The sequence below is a fragment of the Budorcas taxicolor genome, chromosome 5 (assembly GCF_023091745.1).
Source record: "Budorcas taxicolor isolate Tak-1 chromosome 5, Takin1.1, whole genome shotgun sequence".
Taxonomy (NCBI): domain Eukaryota; kingdom Metazoa; phylum Chordata; class Mammalia; order Artiodactyla; family Bovidae; genus Budorcas; species Budorcas taxicolor.
Window position 1 is genome coordinate 100,149,884 of NC_068914.1, and position 21,487 is coordinate 100,171,370.

General features: G+C 48.0%; 3 protein-coding genes across 4 annotated transcripts; 1 reads left to right on the forward strand and 2 right to left on the reverse strand.

The window, feature by feature from the left end:
* Positions 1–169: 169 nt before the first annotated feature.
* On the reverse strand, positions 170–8,238 carry TSFM (Ts translation elongation factor, mitochondrial). Its single transcript, XM_052640149.1, has 6 exons — positions 8,124–8,238; positions 7,724–7,894; positions 6,795–6,923; positions 5,879–6,001; positions 2,651–2,738; positions 170–765 (listed from the first exon to the last, which is right to left on the reverse strand). The coding sequence occupies exons 1-6, from the start codon at positions 8,220–8,222 to the stop codon at positions 359–361; spliced, it is 1,017 nt and encodes a 338-aa protein (XP_052496109.1). The 5' UTR covers positions 8,223–8,238; the 3' UTR covers positions 170–358.
* Positions 8,239–10,087: 1,849 nt separating this feature from the next.
* On the reverse strand, positions 10,088–16,021 carry EEF1AKMT3 (EEF1A lysine methyltransferase 3). The gene is made up of 3 exons (XM_052640153.1): positions 15,845–16,021; positions 15,616–15,727; positions 10,088–10,479 (listed from the first exon to the last, which is right to left on the reverse strand). Exons 1-3 carry the CDS (start codon positions 16,019–16,021, stop codon positions 10,088–10,090), a joined length of 681 nt encoding a protein of 226 aa, XP_052496113.1.
* A 139-nt stretch (positions 16,022–16,160) lies between these two features.
* METTL1 (methyltransferase 1, tRNA methylguanosine) lies at positions 16,161–20,933 on the forward strand. 2 transcript variants are annotated; one of them, XM_052640152.1, is made up of 6 exons: positions 16,161–16,746; positions 17,955–18,118; positions 19,063–19,223; positions 19,316–19,429; positions 19,574–19,675; positions 19,844–20,933. In XM_052640152.1, the coding sequence occupies exons 1-6, from the start codon at positions 16,634–16,636 to the stop codon at positions 19,997–19,999; spliced, it is 810 nt and encodes a 269-aa protein (XP_052496112.1). In that variant the 5' UTR covers positions 16,161–16,633; the 3' UTR covers positions 20,000–20,933. The 2 variants fall into 2 exon arrangements, with proteins under 2 accessions (XP_052496112.1, XP_052496111.1); XM_052640151.1 differs by having other exon boundaries at positions 16,162–16,746; positions 19,039–19,223.
* The last annotated feature ends 554 nt before the right edge of the window (positions 20,934–21,487 follow it).

Sequence of the window (21,487 nt, forward strand, 5' to 3'; positions counted from 1 at the left end):
AGGGGAAGAGTCAGACATCCTGGGGACACCATAATAAATGCGTGGAAGGGAGAAGCAGCACAGTTCTCCCAGACACTGTCAGCCACTTCCATGAGGCTCACCTGCTGGTTTCTAAAACGTGTCACAAGTCAGGCACAAAAAAAGCTAGACCCAGCATGACGCAAACAAGGAAAAGTTCTACTTTCTTTATTACCTAACAATTTTATTTAATAGCTTTACCCACAAAGTATATAATTTCATTATAAACTCAAATGAAAAACAAATTCTGGGTTTGAAAAGGCTTAGGAAGTAAACTTCTTTTTGTAAATGTCCCGGGTTAAGAATAAACACGTCCTCCTGGGCCCAAAATCTCTGGAACCTATTCGGCATCTGCTGCGTCTTCGCCTTCTCCACACTCAAACCGCACAAAGTCTACGACGGACACCCCATGGGGCTGCACGTACTGTCCCAGTGTGATGGAAGGGTCCAGCAAGTATGGCTGGGACAGCATCTTGGTTTCCCCCTCTCCCCCGGGCTCGTCGTCCAGGGAGCCAACAGAGAGGGGAGCCATGCCCACCACGTGCTGCCCGAGGCGGCGGCCAAGGTCTTCGAGGTTTGCCTTCAGCTCTGACGTCTCGCAGATGACCAGGGCCCCATACTTCCCCAGCACCAGGTTGTTGAGCGAGGGGCTGTGCATTGCCCCATGGACGTAAGAGCCAACATAGAACCCAGCTGGCACCTTCACCCATGCAGCCCGTTTCAGAATCATGTTTTCTCCCAGTTTCCCTGTGAGAGAGCAAAAACAAACAAAGAAAAACCATGCTTCCAGAATACAGTGCCCATGGTAGTACCAAAATACGCACAGCAGTGGCCAAGCCTGGGAGACAGTCCTCTGCATTTATGCCGTGGATGTGCCGTAAGATGGAAAGATTCCATTTTCAGGACAAAGAGGAAAAGGGGTTTTGGGGGAGAAGGTGGGAGAAATGGAACGTACTTTATGGAGCACCAACCAGGTGCCATGCTGGTATTCAGAAACACAGACTCTGGTGTCACACAGACCCTGGCCACAGATTCTGCCTCTCACCGGCCACACAACCTTAGGCAAGTAACTTAATAATATAACCCCATTTACTAATTCATCAAGTCTTTTGTTTTCTCATCTGCAAAATGGAGATCATGCCACTTAACCTCAAGGCAGGGTTACTGGAAGAAATAAATAAGAGGTGTAAAGAACTTATTACAGTATCTGGCCCTCTAATATGAGTACTCCCATCTGGCTAACATCACTACATTAAACTTAGGCTTAGAGAGCTTAAGGAACCTCTCCAAAGCTACAGAGCTAATGTATGGCACAGCTGGAATTCAAACTCAGATCTGACTCAATTCAGGGCTTTTCCCCATCAAATCACCACCCCTCCCCCAAACCACTGTGACTGACACAGACTCCTGATCATCCATTATATTGGGGGGAAAATCCCAAACTAAAAGCCCTGGAAAATCTGAAACCCCATGTCATCTGGTGGTTTCAACTTTCCTTCATCAAAAATAAAAAGATAACATCTTTGGAGTTACTTGCAAGAACCAAAACCAGATTCTAGTCCCACCCCTCCCCCAACACTGTTCTCTCAGGATGCTATCCCCGCCTACTGGAAGCCCAAATAAGTTAAAAGGTAGGAAGGGGCAGGAAAATAATGGGGTCTGGGTAAATAACCCTGAATTAGCCATTGTTACATCTAAAAGTCATAGAAGTCATAAACCAAAAGGGATCTTAAAACAGCTCTAAGCACCTACCCAACAGTCAATTCCCAGAAACTGACAAGGCTGAAACACTCAATTCTTCCAGAATTTCTTAAGAAGTTTCATACATAGCTGGCTGGCTGGCTGGTTTCTCAACCATGACTCACTGAAACACCATACATACCTCAAGATGACATGATAAAAACAGAACTGATGCCTTGACTGGAAACATCAGATGAGCAGTAACTTCCCGCAAGCTCCACCCCAGCCCTGCTTCCCTCCTTCTATCAAAGTCATACAGGAGGGAGGCAAAACCCATGCTGTTCCCACCACGATGATCCAGATGCGGTTCCTATAGCCAGTGGTTCTGAAAAAAATGTACCTTCACAATCTCAGGATCAGATTTTTTTTTTTTTTTTTAAGAGAGGACAATTTCCTAAACACCATGCCCTGAAATATTCCTGGATTCCTTTGTAAAGGTGAAACAACCTCTGATGGACTATTTCCTTCACAGTGGATAGAGAGGCAGTCAACCGGAGGTCAAAAGGCCATCTCTGCCTAAAGACATGCCTTGTTTGGTCAGCAGTGATGCCTGCTAATTTTAATTAGTTGCAAACAGCTAAAAACTAAGATTTTTCTTTTCATACAAATCTAAATCCATTTAAAGGAATTTAAAAATTCTGATGACACTGGGATCCTATTTCCCTCAAAGTTATCAGGTGGTTTGGTAATGGTTTCCTTCAGTGGAATGTGAGCTTTTCAAGGTGTCCACTGCTCACCAATCTCTAACACACAACCCACTTCTCACATTCATATTGTCTGACCCTTGCAGGAACTTGACCTTGTAATTTTTGATCTAGATTTGGAGGAATATCAAAGATACCAGGAGATTCAGTTCTTAATTTCCAGTTTCCATATCCTCACAAATACTCACCAATTGCTAAAGCCAGCTGATCCTTGAGAGAACCCTCTCTCTCGGGTCCTGCTGGAAGTTCAGAGAGCTCAGAGGAATTCAAGAAGCCCTAAGTGTGCAAAGAAAATGAACAAGAGTCATTTTCAGTACAATTGAACATGAGTCAGTCTGTACAATTCAAATCACCAAGAGACTAAGCAAAAATATAGGTTATAGGTTATTCCTCAGAAAGTTATTTAAGACAATTGGGTACAATGTTTTCATTAAGCCAAGGACATTAACAATTGCTAAAAGCTCCACTTTTATAAATATTTTATTCTATCAACACTTCACTCCTAAATCCATCCCAATCTCCAGCCTAACTTCTCAGAATGTAGCTTCCTAGAAATCAGGAATAATATTTTTATACAATCATAAAATACTAAAGCTAAAAGGTTAGTAGATTGTTGGTAGGGAGGGAAAATGGTGCAAATCCAATGGTGGGGAATTGTACGATAGCTAACAAAACTATTACATATACTTTTATCCTTTGATTCGGCAATCCTATTTCTAGAAATTTACTATAATACTCTTCCAATGATACAGAAGTACATGTGCACACTTATTCATTGAGCAAATATTTCTAATTGTAAAATACTGGAAAGTTTAAAAGTCTAAACATAGGTGGAGACTGGCTGAATAAACCATAGTTCAGTCACAGGTAGAATACTATGTAGCTGAAAAAAAGAAAAGATGCCTCCATGAGCTGTTAAGGAGTATTTCCAGGGTATATGAAGTGAAAAAAGCAAACTAAAAGAATACATACATATTATATCACCATTTGTGTAATAAATATTTGTATGAAAGTGTTAGCCTCTCAGTCGTGTCCAACTCTTTGTGACTCCATGGACTCAGCCCACCAGGCTCCCCTGTCCATGGGACTCCTTCAAGCAAGAATACTGGAGTAGATAGCCATTCCCTTCTCCAGGAGATCTTTTCAACACAGGGATCCAACCTGGGTCTCCTGCACTGTAGGCAAATTCTTTACCATCCGAGCCACCAGGATGAATATGCTTATTTTTGCAAAAAGGATAACCAGAAACCAATGAAGTTGGTTATCTACAAGAGTAGATAGGAATGCGGTAGAAGGGAGAGGAGGGAGTAACACCTGTGTATGTGTTGGGGGGAGTTATTATAGTTTTAACTTTCAGAACTTCATTAGTTTTACATATTCAAAGATAAAATTAAGGGGACTTGGAGTGAAAATGAACACTGACCAAACAGAAACAAAGAGACCAAACAGAAACAAAGATTCTAACAGAAATTCTAACACTGACCAAACAGAAACAAAGATTCAAAGGAATAAGGTAACTTCAAAAGGAGGAACACAACTAATCCAAGTTATTTTTGATAGAGTCCTTTGACAACTTAACTTCAACTATGACGACATAACTTCAACTAAGGACAAAAAGAACCTCAGAGAAATTTTGAACTACTTAGTAGGTTTATTACTTGCAGTGATCAGGGACAGTAACTCTGAAACAAAGCGTGTATGCACTGTACAGCAAGTAAATAAGCAAACATACTGAAGTTGCTAGGAGCCAGTGCATTCACTATGAGAGAAGAAAGGTATAGATTACAGAATGAGGGAAGACAAGGAAGGAGCCTGTGGTGCAGGATTAGAACTGAAACACACACACACTTCTAGCTCTGCTGAAAGAGCAGAACAGCAATGACATCTCAATAGAATTAAGCATACCCAATGCCCAGATCTTCCCCTGGAGGAGAGTATGGCAACCCACTGCAGTATTCTTTTTTTTTTTAATTGAAGTATAAATTACTTTATAGAATTTTGTTGTTTTCTGTCAAACCTCATCATGAATCAGCCATAGGTATACATATATCCCCTCCCTTTTGAACCTCCCTCCCATCTCCCTCCCCATCCCACCCCTCTAGGTTGATACAGCCCCTGTTTGAGTTTCCTGAGACATACAGCAAATTCCAGCTGGCTATCTATTTTACATATGGTAATGTAAGTTTTCACGTTACTTTCTCCATACTCTAATATTCTTGCCTGGAGAATACCACGGACAGAGGAGCCTGGTGGATTATGGTCCATAGGGTTGCAAAGGGTCGGACACGACTGAAGCGAGTCAGCATGCACACATGCACACAATGCCCAGATCTTTGTTTCTAAAAACCATTCCCCACCAAAAAGGGTCAAGAGCCCTTGTAGAAGCGGCCACTTCCATGGATGGGGGCAAGGAAAGTATGATATAAGCCCAGAATATTTTGTTATGCCAAAAAGTAAGGAAATACTTGGAAAATAATAAGCTATACCGAAGAGACAATGGAGACAGCTTGCACAGGCTTAGCTTATACTGGCCAAATCCAGGGATAATTTGAACATTAAAATGACTGATGGATTATATGATAAATTGTAGTCTATCACATTCAATACAAAAGAAGAATCTACAGTGGAGAAGGAAATGGCAACCCACTCCACTAGTCTAGCCTGGGAAATCCCATGGACAGAGGAACCTGGCGGGCTACAGTCCATGGGGTCACAAGGAGTTGGACACGATTTAGCAACTAAACAACACAATACCAGGAGTAATTAACATTTATCACAAGATCTCAAGAGAAAGATAAATAGAAGGAAAAGGGTGGTACAAACAAAAAAACTGTTGTGAGTAGTTGGTTCGTTTTTCCTTTGACAATAGGATGGATCAAAGGCATACGGATATGTCAATAATTCCTTCCTTGATCCATCTACAGAAAAGAAAATGCTCGGTCTCCTCAATTGTGCCTTTCTCTAGGACAGTATTTAGAAATCCTTTCCTTAGGACATTCTAGATTCCTAAATACAAAGTTTCACCTGATTTGATGGATTTTTGTCCCACAGGCATTCATTCATTCATTAACAGAGACGTAATGAGCCCCAGCCAAGTGCTGGGCCCACCCCTCATGCACCAGAGACACACTAGTGCAAAGATAAATTTCCTGCCTCATGAAACTTATAATCTATTGTGGAAGGCAAACAAGAAATGAATAAATATAAATTTAATATATAAGCACTATAACAAAATATTTTAAATGAAGCAAAATAAGGGGACAGAGCAATGGGAGGAAAGGTACTCCTCTCCTGAGAGATAAGCAGAGACATGAAATAAGGAAGTGAGACATGAGAACGTCTGAAAAAATGGAACAGCAAAGACCCTAAGAGGGGAGGAACAAACCCAGCATGTTGGTGACAACCCCAAAACTCACTTTACTGTATGTGGAGAGTTGATCCTTTAAGTTCTGACAATGCAACAGGGTTCCCAGAGCTACTTGCTGGACCAACTGTTGAAATTTTAAATTTCTGGAAACAAAATCTGTCTCACAGTTCACCTATGGGAATAAATTGATATTGTTGTATAAGCTGTTTACTAATAGTCTCCAAAGTGTCTTAAAGCAAGATATTGACAGAACAGGCAGCAGACCCAACAAAACAGAAACAAATGTCTGTGGGATTTTAAAGCTACAGTTGCTCCACTAGCGTGAGGCCAGAAACTTAATGAAGTGATCCCTGCTGTGCCAATGAGTCAGCACTGACCGCACCTTCAGAGATTGGTTCCATAACGTCCCCAAAGGATTCACTTCAAGTTCACACCTGCCTGTGCCCGCAAGCCATAATCCTCTCATTCTCTGGGCTCCTCCAATGCCAAACCACTTTTGTGATTCTCATAAGGAGCACGCAACCTTGACCCCTCACATGCACAGTTCAGAGCAGGGTTCAAGCTCCTATGAGAATCAAATGCCACCATTAATCTGATAGAAGACAGAGCTCAGTTGGTAATACAAGCGATCAGGAGAGGCTGTAAATACAGAGGAAGCTTCGCTCCCTCACCTGACACTCACCTCCTGCTCTGTGGCCTAGTTCCTAAGAGGCCACAGACCAGTACCAGTCTGTAGCATGGAGGCTGGAGACCCTCTGGGCTATCCTAATAGGCCTTCCCTCACCAACAACCTGTGCATGTCTATACTTAAATGAATCCAGAGCTAATAACTGGGGTCTCACAGGCTTAATTCTAATTAGCTTTTATGGTTCTCAAACACCTCTTCTTTAAGAATGCAAAGGTCTACCACAAAGCTCACACTCAAGCAGACAGTTGCTTCAGATATCTAGAACTCTGACACTCACCTCTACTAACACAGTCGTGTCTCCTTCCTGCAGCAGCCCAATCAGACCTTCTTTGGTCTTCCTCCCATGGAGCCTAGCAGCTTTACTCCAGCCCTCCTTCTGGGCCTGCTTATGGAGCCAGCTCTCTGCCTATAAATAAAAAAGATAAAGGGCAGATGACACAAGCACAGAATTTAGAAAAGAATGGGGCTCTAAAATATCTCCAGGTTACCCAATTTTCTCCTTCTCCTCAAACCTACAACAGAAACTAAAGTAATCTATCATTTATTGGCAGCATACCACCAAATGCCAAACAGTAGACATTGTGCCTGATGTTTGGTAAATTTTAAAAAATTATTTATTTGGCTTGTGGATCTTAGTTGCAGCATGAAGGATCTCCGTCTTCATTATGGCATATAGGATCCTCAGCTGCAGCATGCAAATCTTTAGTGGCAGCATGTGGGACCTAGTTCCTGGACAGGGATCGAACCAGGTCCCCTGCACTGCCAGCTTGAAGTCCTAGCCACTGGACCACCAGGGAAGTCCCACGCCTGGTATTTTGGTTAAGTTTAATCTTCACAACAACCCTATGGGGGAGATAGCAGTATTTTCTTTACGTAAAAAAAGAACTCTTAAAGATTAAGTAAGGTATCCATGGTCGCGGGGATTCGTGTGAGGGTACCAGGATCTGAGCGTTGGTCGCTGGTCTGACTACTATAACAGCCTTGCATGGAACAGTGTGTTAGCCCTGGGACCCTGAGTCAGTTGCTTCAAAACAGATAAGCGTCAAAGGGTGAGAATGGCATTAAAGTCAGAATCCTGTGTAGGACTGTGTATGGGTCACTGGACAGCAGGTGTGATTTCTACGGTCCCCAGAGCGACCTCTGGAAAGCACTGGGGTCGGGCCCCAGTACCTCACCCCCGCTCCCCTCCACTTCCTTCCCCCACACCTGTTTGAGATCCCCGCCACAAGCCTCCAGGGCTTTCTTGCAGTTTACAAAGGAGTAACCCGTTTTCCGCCGCAGCTTCATGAGGAGCTCCTTGCTGGAAGCCGAGGACAGCCAGGACCCAGAGTGAAATATATGCCACTGCTGGGGCGACTGAAGCAGAGGGAGCCCGGCCTGGAGGGAATAAGAAGGGATGAGAAGCAGGAAGCGGCGAGGAGCTCCCTCCGGGGGAGGGAGCACGTCGGCCGGGGAACGACTTCAGGAGAGACGGGCCCAGGGGGTCGGGGGAAAGGCAGGGCCGGGACGCTGGACCGCGAAGAGGCCACCGAGGTGGGGAGAAGGGTGAGATGGAGCCGAACGCAGCCAGGGGAGGGGAAGGGAGCGTGCCGGGCGCACGGGAGACCTGCAAGGAAGGCAGGAAGGGACCAGGGCCAAGAGCGCTCAGCGGGCAGCTCCCAGTCCGCGCGACCAGGCAGAGGCGCAATGACCGCAGCAGCGACATCTTCCCGGTGGCCGTACAGTGCAGCCGGTCGGCGCACCTATGAGGCCACGGGCCTACGGCGTGGCAGCGGGGCCAAAACTCTCCACAAGAACGCGCCGAGCGGGGACAACGCCACCTGCTGTCCAGGGGGCGCATTCGCCTCCCCTACTTGGTTTACTGAGACTACATTTCACAAGAGAATTACTCCCCAGAGGTAAAATAATGGAAAACATGAAACCGAGTTGTCACAAAATAACAACACAAGACACGTGGTAAGACTTTACGTTTATTTCCAATGCTTATTTCTATATCCATTTATGGCTCACTGACAAACTTGTGAGGTAGGAGAGTGGGTTTAGAAGTTTGACCAAGGTCACCTAGGGAGGAGGAAGGGTGTCCCTCCAACAAACCGAGTAAATTATTTGTTGAACAAGCAGAAATATTTGATGTGTGCCTGGAACCATATAGCCCTACCCTCTAAGGTGATCTGATGGTGAGGAAATAGGGAGCAGACAAAGATCACACAAGACAAGGTAAATAAACCCCAGGAGACAAAGAGTTAAAGGTTCTCAAAGGAGAAAAATCATATTCAAACAGGAGCCTCAGATAAAGCTTTTTTCAAGAGACAGGCTAAGAGCAATGAAGATTTTGAGAGGTAGAAATAAAACCCAGGCAGGGAATCATCAGAATGAAGGAAGAAGTCAGAGAATTTTGGTGTGGGTTTAGGAAACGAAGAGTAGACTTTTGTAATTTGGCCAGAGGTTAGAACACATGTAGGAAACCAGTAGGAAATGAAATAGAAGGGTAATTTGGGATCACATGGAGAAGGAAATGGCAACCCACTCCAGTACTCTTGCCTGGAAAATCCCATAGACAGAGAAGCCTGGTAGACTACAGTCCATCAGATCCCAAAGAGTGGGACACGACTGAGCGACTTCACTTTTTGGGGATCACATGGGATACACTGAGTACCAAGCAGAAGAGCTTATTCTTGCTTCTGTTGGCAGCAGCAGAAGCTAATCGGATCTGATTGTGGAAGATTACAAGAGTTTACAAAACAGTTTGAATGGGAGTGAATGGAGGCTAGGAGACCACAGGAGGTGATGTGTGACCCAAGGAGTAAGTCAAGAGAGGACCAGAGGCCCCATAGTGGGAGAAGGAAAGAGGTGAGGGCAAAGCGCATTAGGAAGGAAGGACTGACAGGGCTTGGAAAGGTACAAAAAAAAAAAAAAAATCAAAGAGAACCTGGAACTTAGTGATCAGGACTCCAACTCCAAAAAGACTGAAGGAGCTACAGTCCAAAGGACAGCTCTGCGGCCTAACCCCAACTTCAGGGCTAGGAAGACTTGACCCAGTTAGAGCCACAGTTCCACCAGACTATCTCTAAAAGCAAGAAGTGGGTGGTCTGAAGTTTCTTGCTTCCCAGTGCCCCCCCCAGCAAAAGCCCGTGTTCTCCAGATGCAGGAGAGATCTTTAATGCTTTTTTTCCTTTAAAAAAACTTCCAATCGAATCTGGAAAAAATAATCCATTCTGTATAAAAAGACAATGGCAGGACAGACAGGATCACGACAGTCTCTCTGCAGCCACTGTTTACATCCCACCTAACCTCCCCTTCCCCTAAAATCCTAGCTGCCCTCTCATCTTCCTCTGTTGAGAACAAGAACTGGGAATTTCCTTTGCACTCTAGCCCACACAGCAAGGGCTCTAGTATCCCTAACAAGTGGCACCTCCCTGCAGCTTCCCAAGAGGCTCTCAGGAAACAATGAGGGAAGGAGGAAAGACAGGCAAGGGAGATCCATCTTTTTTTGGTCCTTATGTTTATGGCTCTGGAGATATGGCAGTTCCTTCATGAAAACGAGGGGTTCAGAGAAGCAGAAGGGTGACGTTAAGCAGGTCTTGGTCCCCTGTGCCTGGCCCTATAGATGTTGACATTTTCATCCTCATCCCGCTGGGCCAGCTCCAGTTGGAAATGCTGGGGCAGGAGATGCTGAAAGAAGCTCTCTGTCCCGTGCTCCTCTCTCATCTTGGAGGCCAGATAGATGGTGCCATGGGGCCCGCACAGATGTCGGAGGGTCCCCAGCAGCAGTGGGAAGGTGGGCTCCAGGTACACGATATCAGCCCCCAGCACCAGGTCATAGTCTCCAGGGAAGACATGCTGGTCAACCCCCCAGGACAAGGCACGGACCTGGGCCCGGCCTCCAGGGGGCACATTGGCCTGGACGTTGCCCTGGATCTGTTCTAGAACCAGGGGTAGGTCAGTGATGGTAACATCCCCCCCTGAGAGAGAGGAAGGAGGAGAAATGCAAGTCAGAGGGACCAACCAAGGGGTTTCAGCTCCTCCCCAGAAGGTCCAGAGACCTCAGGGCCTAGAGGATAATGTTTTGACTGCCCAAAGTCCACACTTTGGATTTTAGCTGCCCTAACCTCAGCTTCATCCACTGCCATCTCATTACTCTACATTCTACAACATCAACATTCTCGCTGAGCTAATCTTCAACCTCTCTGCCCAACACACAACAATCAGATGTCAGCAGAAGCCTGGGCAAGACTAAGCTGGAGGTGGGCTATGCACCCACCCCCTACTGACACAAACCAGCCTTCATGGATTTGGAAAGCTTCCCAGAAGACATGACCTCAGCAAGCCTTAAAGGGCAAGGAGGAGTTAGTCAGGTGAAGCTTCTCAAGCAGAGAATAGAGAGTACAAAGGCTGGTGATGAGAGAGCACGGCATATGCAAGGAAGGCTAGACCTCAAAGAAGGTGGAAGGGAAACGTGTTAAGGCATGAGAGTACAGAGAAAAATCATTATGACATGCTAAGGAGATCCAGGCTTGATCCTGAGGGCAACAGGCTTAAGGGCAGAAGCAGAGGGTGACGATGGTTAGATTAGGACTTCAGAAACCTTCCTTCATGCAGTAAGCACATGTACTGAGCATCTACCAAGTTCTGAGGGTACAGGGGTGAGCCAGACAAGACCTTGGCCTTCCTTGAGATTTGTTACAGAGGCGGAGACAAATGAGGTAATGCAAGTAATAGCCTGTAGTCATAATCATGGTGATTATTACAGAAACAGGAAATATTCAGAATTCATTCTTCCATTAATAGTCATTATGTGCCTATACGCCAGGTGCTGAGAATACAGCAGTGAACCAATCAGGCAAGAATCCCTCCACTCCTAGGACTTACAGTCTAGTGGCTAGAGACAACAACAAAAAATGAAACAAAACACATTGTAAGTCAGATGGTATGCCGAAGTAGGGAGGGAGGATAAGAACTGCTTGAGGGACAGGGCAGGGAAGGTCGTTTTAAACAAGGTAGTTAGGGAAAGCTTCAAACTGGTAGTTAGGGAGCAGATTATGTTTGAGCAATGACCTGTACGAAGTGATGGGGCAAACTCTATGGGTCTCTCAGATTAAAAGGTACCAAATGACGGGCTAACAGAAAGAAAAGAGGTCAAGGTAAAACACATTAGGAAGGAAAGACTGACAGAGCTTAGAAACCCCTCCCCCGCCCCCCCAAAAACCAGCCGTAAACTAAGGACCAAGAATAAAGACCTTGAGGCAAGAGTTCACCTAACAAGTCTGAGGACCATTAGGAATGCCTGTAGCTGGAGCAAAATAAGTGAGAGAAATAGTCGGTAGGGGTCAGATTCTAGATAGTGCCTTAAAAAGCAACCAAGAAGTTTGGTTTTTAGTCTGAGTGATATGGGAAGCTATTGGAAAATTTGTAATGGAAGAATGTCATAAACTTTATGGCTTTAAGAATTGAAGAATGGCTCTAAAGAGATCACTCTGGCTACTGCGATGAGGAACTACTACGGAGGGGCAAAGTCAGAACAGACCAGTTAGGAGGCGGCTACACTTACCCAGGGGAGAAGTGATCATGGCTTGAACCAGGGCAGCAGTTTGTCAGATCCTGAATACATTTTGAAAGTAGAGTCAATAAGGGGGGTTCTGACAAATTAGATATGCACTAACAGAGAGAGAGGCTGAGGATGGTTCCAAGATATTTGGCCTGACAACCAGAAGATCATATTGTCATTTATTTAGGTGAGGAGGGCTGCAGGAGGAGCAGGCTGGACAGGAAAATCATGAATGCGTTTCTGGACACATTAAGTTTGACATGTTCATCAGACAACCACAGGAAGGCATCAAGTAGGCCGTAGGTTATACAAATAAGTCTGGAGATATAAGTAAGAGAGTCAGAGTCATCAGTATGGAAAGGGCATTTAGAGTCGTGAATACAGACAGAATAGGGGAGGGGTCAAAGGGCTGCTCCTGAGCCCCGGTGCACTCAGACTTTTGGTTGTGAAGAGGAACAGCAGCCAACAAAGGAGAATGGAAGAAGTGCCAGCAAGGTGGGTAGAACCCAGAAGCGTGGTATCTTGAAATCCAAAGAAGGAGTGTTTCAAGGAGGGAATGACAACTGCCAAGTCCAGGAAGTTGGGCTCATACTGACTGCTGTACTTTTTTTTTTTCTTTAATATTTATTTATTTGGCTGCACCAGGTCTTAGTTGCAGGATCTTCAGCCTTTGTTGCAGCATTCAGGTTCTTTAGTTGCGACATGCAAACTCTTAAGTTTTGGCATGTGGGATCTAGTTCCCTGATCAGGGATGGAACCGAGGTCCCCAGCATTGGAAACTTGGAGTCTTAGCCACTGGACCATCAGGGAAATCCGCTGAGTGCTGAACTTAACAACATGCAGTCAAAAGTGAAGCTCACAATCTTGACTGGAGCAACTGGAATGGAGAAGGCAAGTTGTCCGGGGCGGGGGGAGGGGGTTGTGAGGGGGTGTTCTGGAACAGAACTGAAGAAACAATAGGAAGAGAGGAATGGCAGTGAGTATTAACTCTTCTGAGTTTCATCACAAAGCTGAGCAGAGAAATGGAATGGTAACTGGAAGGATGTGTAGGATCTGAGATAGGAGAAATTATAGCATATTTATATGCATAATACACGCAAACACACATATGGAATGATCCAGAGAGAAGGGAAAACAATGCAGGAGAGGCAGGGGAGCCGGGTATCTGCTTGAACAATGTCTTTAAATAGATGAGAAGGTTTAGGGTCTCATGAGGCATGAGGGGCTTGACCTTAACTAGGAGCACAGCACATCTACCATGGTACCAGGAGAGAAGGCAGTGCAGACAGACACAGCTGGATGAGTAGATGCTGTGAGAGGAACCTGTGGACATTTTCTATAAGGAAAAAAAAAAGCAATCAGAAGAGCTAGGGAACAAAGTCATAGGCTGGGGAGAGAGACATTTGGAGGCATGAAGGGTGAAATGGTAAGGAATAAGACATTTGGGAGAGCAGAAGAATAATTGGATGGGGGAGAGGTAAGAGGCTAGCAGGACATCATCTAAGGACACATCTGAGGATAATGACAACAAATTTAAAATGAAACCAGTCAGCACAATTGTGTCTATAATACTAGAAGTAGCTAAGATAACTTGGGGGTGGGAGTGCCCTGGAGGCCTTCCCTTGGAAGTGATGTTTGAGCTGAGCACTGAAGAAGGCATATGCATTAACCAAGTGGCACGAGGGGTATACACATAGAGTACAAGCACAGCCTACGTGAAGGCTCCAAGGAAGGGGACGCCGAGATAGGCTTGAGGAACTGACAGGAGAGCACTAGGTAGCACAAGGAGTCCAGGAGGGGAGGGAGGGGCTCAGAAAGAGGCTCGAGAGCGAGGCCGTGCCAAAGGGACTAGTTCCATCCTGAAAGCAGCAAGAAGCCACTGAAAGATGGGGAAGGTGTGCTGGGAAGATCACTCTGCCAGCTGGGTGGAGCGAGCCGAGGTCTAGGCGGGGGCAAGGAGCAGAAGCAGGAAGACCAGTTTGATTAACTGTAGCCATCCAAGAGCGTGACGGTGCCAAGGACTGGGGAGCCATCAGTGCGGATGGAAAAACAGGAGCTTCAAGAGAGTTTTAGGAGTTAAATCAGCCAGACTTGGATAATGGAGATGAGGATGAGAAAAAGGGACATGTCAGAGGTGGGTCTAGATTCCCCATTGGTTGGATGGAGTTTGATTCATTATGATGGGGAAGCCTGAGGGAGAAACAGGTTTGGTGGCAGAAGGTCACAAGATCTACTTTGGGCATGCCAAACTTCTCCCTAGAGAAGCTTGAAGACACTCGTGAAAATCCACAGGAACGTTGGCAGAGCTAATTAGAGCTACGGGGAAGAGAACAGACAACTGGGGACGTATTAAGGACATGTGACTCACAGGACTCTATGACTGCCAGGATGCGAGGGGAGAGGGCAATGGATGAGAATGACACCCAGATTTCTGAGTGGGCAGCAGAACAGAAGACAAAAGAAGTCAGTCTGGAAGCAAGCGAAAGGTGTTTCCCTTGATATTACACATCTTTTCTGCCGTTTTAGCATAGCTGCCCACTTATCCACTCATCCTTCATGGAAAGCTGCTGGTGACATTCCTTCTTGATGGATTCCCAGAGTCAAGGGAGACATGGCCAGAGCGTGTCCACTGGCTCTACACATAGCCCTCCATAACACCCTGTAACATTTCCCCCATCTTCAACCCCAGGCCATAAACTCCCTGGGGAGAGGAAGTCTGTCTTACTCATTGCTGTATCCCAATACCTAGCATGATTCTTGGCACATATAGGACTCCAAATACATGTTGGTTGAATGAACAGAATAAAAGAATGAAAGCCTGCTACTGGGAAGACTTTCCTGAATGTGTTTTGTGTTATGTCCCTATGAACGAGGACATGTTAATTTGCATTCCTAGGGAGATGTCATCTTAAGTGTTTTTAAAGGAATGTTTTCAGTGCAGGTTTTGCCTGCCCATCAGATTATAAACCAAGGAACTTTTTCCTTTGTAGTTTTTGATTCTTGACAAAAATAAAGCAGAATTTTTACCTTTTTATTTCCCAAGTCAGCAGTGCCTAATTCCTACACCACTTCCCACAAAACACAGCCTAACCCTCAAAAACTCATAAGCTTGTTCCTCCCAAGCAATCAAAACCTAAAGAATCAAAAATATATTCACAGTGAAGTTATAAAGTACTCATGAGGTTTAACACCTGCAGATTGCTCCCTCTAGAGAGTAATTCCATATAGGCATTTTAACAGAAGACCATATCCAAAGCAAAGATTTTTTTCTGACAGCATTGTCCAGGAAATCGAAAAAAGGTAAGAAAAACTCCTCCCAAGTTTTATTTCCTGCCCACCCCCACCCCCCAATCAATCACCATAGGTGCTAGAACAGCGAATCAACACTGTCTGGCACACAGCAGCAGGCAGGGGCAAAAAAAAAAAAGTTTGTTATAAAGAAAACAGTGTGTTGGTCCCAAACCACTCCCCTCCCTCTCTCAAGAATCCAGGAAGTGACAAGTTCTCTACATCCCGGTTCCCCTCACTCCCTCCCACCGCAAAGCTCACGCACCCTGCAGCGCTGCCAAGATTCCCACGATACCAGTCCCCGCGCCCAATTCGATCACTTTCTTGCCTCGGAAATCCACATTTTGACTCTCGAAATAGCTGCAAAGGCTTAGAGCCTACAGGAGAAAAAACAGAAAATATAAGATTGCAGCGGGGATGGCTCCATATGGGAGAGCGGGAGTCCGGGGTCTGACCTCCCCGCGGACCCTAGCCCAGGGCCGCCCACTCCTCACCGCATCCCACACGCGCGCTGCCACCCCGAGGCGGGACCCGAAGTTCTCCGTGATATTCAGCACGTGCCCACAGAAGCAGAACCTGCTCTTCTCCGAGTAGCAGTCGGCGAAGAGCCCGACCTCACGTGGGAACACCGAATCGGGCTCTGACTCAGGATCTGGGCGGGAATCTGCCATCTGGCCGAGAGAGTGCCCTGACGCCAGCCAGCGCTCGGATCCCTGAGCTGAAGCGGGGTGGGGGTTGGGAGACAGCGAGCCCCACGGCTGCCCCGTGGCACCGAGCCCCGCCTCCTCGAGTTTGCCCTCCTTCCTCCAGTCTGACTTCCTGAAGGTGGGATGAGGAGCTGCCTCCCTGGCTCCGGTCCCCAGCGCACACCCGACGGGACTTACACCGGGCTACGAGGGTCTGACCCAGTGCACTGTTCGGAGACCGGAAGGAGGGGAGAGGAACGAGGATTAATTCAACGTAGGAAAGCGGGGTCCCTGGACCCCTCTCACCTGCGCGGTGCACAGGGGCCTGCAACAGGGATAGTAACCCAGACCAAACAGAAGAAGGCTAACGATAGAGGCTGGGAGCGAGTCTGGCCTTGCCAGCCCAGTTAAAGACCTGCGGCGCGGAGGCACCCTCCCTTGCGGCCCCGCTGCGGTCCTCCCTGCCCAGCCCAGCCGAATTCACTCCTGGGGCTTTAAGGGGAGGGCTCTGAGCATACGTGCCTGGCTGCGTCATTCTCTTGCGTCCAGAGCCTAGTTCTCCACGTGGGTTCCGTAGAGAAACTCGCTCTGGAGATCATGGCGGGAACCGAGACTGGGGACGCGGCCGGAGCCGAGGCCCCACAGCCTCAGAAGCGCTACTATCGGCAGCGGGCTCACTCCAACCCCATGGCGGATCATACGCTGCGCTAGTGAGTGAGCGAGGCGGGGCGAGCAGGGGAGCCAGAGGAGGGCAGAATTCTCGGATTAGCCCGGAAAAGCGATCGTGCTGGAACGGTTGGGAGGGTTTAGGGTACTCTTGGGAGGATCGCTGGGTGACGTCATTTTTGTGTGTGGTGGCGCGGGGGTTGGGGGGGTAAGATTCGGTAGAGGGCGGAGTTTGCGGGTTGGAGGGGGCGTGGTCTGGCCGACGTCTGGGTAGGATTGCTAGGCTGGGAAGAGAAAGAAATTGTTACTGAGACTAGAGTGATGGAGGAAGAATGTCGTTTCCATCTTTCAGTTTCATCTGTGAAATTTAACAAAAGGCAAACTTGGAGGAGGGATAAATTGGGAGCCTGGGATTCACATGTACACACTACCAAAGTAGATAACTAATAAGGACCTCCTGTATAGCACAGGGAACTCTACTCAATCGTCTGTAATGACCTATATGGGAAAAGATTCTTAAAAAGAGTGGTTACATGTATATGTGTAACTAAGTCACTTTGCACTATAGCATAAACTAACACAATATTGTAAATCAAGTATTCAGTTCAGTTCAGTTCAGTCGCTCAGTCGTGTCCGACTCTTTGCGACCCCATGAATCGCAGCACGCCAGGCCTCCCTGTCCATCACCAACTTCCGGAGTTCACTCAGACTCACGTCCATCGAGTCCGTGATGCCATCCAGCCATCTCATCCTCTGCCGTCCCCTTCTCCTCCTCCCCCAATCCCTCCCAGCATCAGAGTCTTTTCCAATGAGTCAACTCTTCCCGAATCAAGTATACTCCAATAAAATCAGTTTAAAAAAAAAGAGGAACTTCCACCCCACCCCACCCACACCTTACTCCATCCTCTTCCCGAAGAGAACTTCAGCAAAGACAAGTCCCAGTGCCTTAGGCAGCTGGTCTCTGGGACAAGGGGAACTTGAACCCCAGAAAGGAGAGATGCACAGTCAGTCACATCAACCCTGGAAAGGGAGATAGGCGGATCACAGTCATGGGCCCCATGATAGGCCGATGATTCATACTGGGGGTTAAGGGTGGTTTCCATTGTGCTCCCTAGAGGCCAAAGGACCCACTCTTACCGAATTTTTGAGAAACCCTCCTCTCATGCATCTCCCACCCTCACCCATCCACCCACACACATAGTACCACTTCCACAATGGCGTAACCACATTTCTCACGTCTTCTCTCCAATAGCCCTGTGAAACCAGAGGACATGGACTGGTCTGAGCTATACCCAGAGTTCTTCGCTCCACTGCCTCAAAATCAGAGCCACGATGACCCAAAGGATAAGAAAGAAAAGAAAGCTCAGGCTCAAGTGGAGTTTGCAGACGTAGGCTGTGGCTATGGAGGCCTGTTAGGTAACACTCTGGCCCTCTCTCTGGGGCAAGGAGAGGCAGTGCCTAGCTTCTGCCACCTCAGCAGGTTTGCTGGGGGCCATAGTTGGCCTTTCCCCTTCGGACCAGACACTGCTTGCTGTGACATCGTTGTGAAGAACCTCCACCTTTCCTCTACTCTGGGTCTGTGGCCTTCGCCCAGGAGAAGGGAGGGGGCTGCCTCAAAGCCTCTTAGAACCTGAGTTGTCTTGGTTTGGCCCCACTTCTGGCTCTGGTCCCTACATGAGCCGTTTCACCTGCCAGGTGCCGGGTCAGTGAGCTGGTCAGCACAAGCGTCAGAGATTAGTCGCTGTGGCCAATGATCCTGAACTGTCTTTCTCGGGGATTCCACCCCCCTCTCCCTTCCCCCTTCCGCACCAGAACTCATTCCTTCTCCAAGATACTATTTTCAGATTTCTGTCATATCGTCTGTGTTGTCCCAGCCGTGCATGCTAGACCCCCTTCTCTATGTAGAGCTCTTCCATGGAAATAGCAGCATGAGAGAGAGGAAGAGCATAGTACTTGATGGCGGGAAACCACGGTTTCAAGTTCCAGTTCTGCCTCTTCTTAGCTCTGTGGCTTCAGCCATTTCCCACGCTCAGTTTTATCATCTTTGCAGTTTACCACATAATGTCATGAGAATTAAGTGAGACAATGTGTGGAAACACTGTGAAGACTTTAAAGCATGTGCAAAGACACATGTATTGCCAGGCCTTCCAACGTCCGGTTCTGGTGACAATTTGGGGTGTCCCTCGGCCTCTCCAGCACAGAGCTATCCGTAGAGGCAGCTCTCTGGCCACACTTCCCGTTCCTGATTTGGGTAATTGCTGATTGAGGCTTCCTTTCCCGTGTTGACCCCTCTGTACATCCTGTAAGGATGAGGTTGATTCTGTTTCTGTGTCCAGTGGAACTGTCACCGCTGTTCCCAGACACGCTGATTCTGGGTCTGGAGATCCGGGTGAAAGTCTCAGACTATGTACAGGACCGGATCCAGGCCCTGCGAGCTGCTCCTGGAGGTGGTTTCCAGAACATCGCCTGTCTCCGCAGCAATGCCATGAAGCACCTTCCTAACTTCTTCCACAAGGGCCAGGTGGGGCCGGGCCCCAGGGGTTTAGGCTGCTAAGCAGGTGGGGTGCGGAGGCCAGGCTCTCACCACCCTGTTGGTGCTCATCTGTCTCACAGCTGACAAAGATGTTCTTCCTCTTCCCTGACCCACATTTCAAGCGGACGAAGCACAAGTGGCGAATCATCAGTCCCACACTGCTGGCAGAATATGCCTACGTGCTGAGAGTTGGGGTGAGTCGAGAGCAGGAGGGAGGACGGGGTGAGGGGTTCCAACCGAGAATTCAGTGGGGGTTCACTGGGGACTCACCACCATCCCCATCACCCTGCTGCTCGACCGCTTGCAGCGGCCCCTCCAGACTGACTTTGCCTGTGCAGGGGCTGGTGTACACCATAACTGACGTGCTGGAGCTGCATGAGTGGATGTGCACCCACTTTGAAGGGCACCCGTTGTTTGAGCGTGTGCCTCTGGAGGAGCTGGTAAGTAGGGAGCCTAAGAGAAACTGTGGAGAGTTACGGAAAGATCCTTGCCAGAGTGGTTCTGTCTTCTTTGAATCCAGCTTAATGCCCAGAGGATGGGATGAATGTCTAGGGACCAGGGCAATCTGAAAGATGGGCAAGGACTTACTGGACCCTTCCTTCTCCCAGAGTGAAGACCCCATTGTGGGACATCTGGGCACCTCAACCGAGGAGGGAAAGAAAGTTCTACGCAATGGAGGAAAGAACTTCCCAGCCATCTTCCGAAGAATACAGGATCCCACCCTCCAGGCAGTGACTCCCACTGCTACCCCTCCTGGTCACTGACTTTGCCTTTGCCTTAGTGGAACCCCGTATTTGGGGGACTGGAACGGAGATCAGGCCTTTGGACCTCCCCAGCCGAGCCTGCTACAGAGAGAGCAGGCAGCAGTCTCCAAGTTGAAGAGCTGCCCAGGGCAGGACCCTGGAGTTCAGGACTGCCCCAGACGCCTCTTACCTTCTTGCCCTTCCACTGGCAGCAAAAACCCAAAGCAGCTGACTGGGAAGGTCCAAAGACCTTGGACCAGAAGGGATCCTTGGAAAGGAGTGGGAACTTGCTCTTCCTTAGCACTCCCTTTTCCTAGGAGCTCTCCTCAGCTGGAGTGAGGAATGCCCTTCTCCACTGTCCATCTACACTGCCTGCTAGACTCAAATCACCTGCCCACTCACGTTTGCTTTACGGTTCTGAGGGTAACATGTATGTGTGTGCACATAACATGCTACGTTTTTGAGGAAAGGCTAGAGTGTGTATCACTCCCATCCTCTCCCTGCCCAAGACTTGACCTGGGGAACCCGTGTTCCCTTTGTTCTTGCTGTCTCTGGAGATCCTGGGAGAGTGTGGTGGTGGAGACCCCCTCCCTTCTCATGTTGACCTTTGCTTTGATTTCAGAGCTGACTGACTAGCACCGAACCTGCTTGTGGGAGGCGGGAGTAAGGAGCAGAGAGCTGAGCTGGGGAGGATTCTGAGGCTAAGAGTGGAAAGGGGCTGCTGACTAGAAACCCCCCCCCCCCCACACACACACACAGGAGACTGAGTCAGCTGGAGAGTCAGAACTCTAGCTTAACCCTTGCTCTGTCCAGGAGCCCAGAAAAATCTCTCAACTCTTCTAGTTTGCAATAAGTTCCTTCGTTTCTGCTCCTCAAGTCGCATATTCCCATGGCTGGTAGGACAGGGCTTGTTGACCCAAAAGACCAACCCCCTCTCCTCAAGGAATAAAAATGAAGGCTCCTGAAACCATTTTAACCTATGAACCCACCTGCCCTCTGTCCAGTTGCGGGGTGGGGGGGCAGGAATATGGGCAGGGGGAGCCATGTGGTAGTGCAGAAAAATTCTGCTCAGGTACAGAAAAGGTGCAGCCCAACGAGGCAAGAATCTGAGGAGAGCCCCAGCTGTGCCTCTTCCCGCTCTTACTCCTGCAAGAGCTGGAGGTCGGGGAATTCCTGAGGGGATGGGGGGCGGGGGGCGGGCCGAGCTCCCTGGGGAAGTGGTGGGAATACCAGGGACCGAGTCTGTATCTTGGTCAACTAAACCTCACCAAATGGACTTTCTGAGGAAGAGATCTTTAGGCTGATGGACTAGGGCACCAGCCCAGGAGAAACTGAGGCAAGCCTCCCCTCCCAAGAGGGTCATGGTAACATGAGACCCAAGGGAGCAGCCTTGGCCGCTCCGGCCCCGCCTACTGTTCCTGGGTGCTAATCCCCAGCATTGACCGCTCAGGAGAGGGGATTGGCTGAGGAGCTTGGAGAGGGGGCGTCGCCACTACCGCGCCCAAGAGT

Coding starts and splice junctions, on each gene's coding strand:
- EEF1AKMT3 (XM_052640153.1), bottom strand. CDS start 16,021: ATGGCAGATTCCCGCCCAGATCCTGAGTCAGAGCCCGATTCGGTGTTC. Junction 15,728..15,844: donor CAGCGCGCGTGTGGGATGCG/GTGAGGAGTGGG, acceptor TTTCTCCTGTAG/GCTCTAAGCCTTTGCAGCTA. Junction 10,480..15,615: donor AATCTTGGCAGCGCTGCAGG/GTGCGTGAGCTT, acceptor CCTCTCTCTCAG/GGGGGGATGTTACCATCACT.
- TSFM (XM_052640149.1), bottom strand. CDS start 8,222: ATGTCGCTGCTGCGGTCATTGCGCCTCTGCCTGGTCGCGCGGACTGGG. Junction 2,739..5,878: donor AACTCTCCACATACAGTAAA/GTGAGTTTTGGG, acceptor TTGCACACTTAG/GGCTTCTTGAATTCCTCTGA. Junction 766..2,650: donor TCAGCTGGCTTTAGCAATTG/GTGAGTATTTGT, acceptor GCTCTCTCACAG/GGAAACTGGGAGAAAACATG.
- METTL1 (XM_052640151.1), top strand. CDS start 16,634: ATGGCGGGAACCGAGACTGGGGACGCGGCCGGAGCCGAGGCCCCACAG. Junction 16,747..17,954: donor GCGGATCATACGCTGCGCTA/GTGAGTGAGCGA, acceptor TCTCTCCAATAG/CCCTGTGAAACCAGAGGACA. Junction 19,430..19,573: donor CCTACGTGCTGAGAGTTGGG/GTGAGTCGAGAG, acceptor TTGCCTGTGCAG/GGGCTGGTGTACACCATAAC.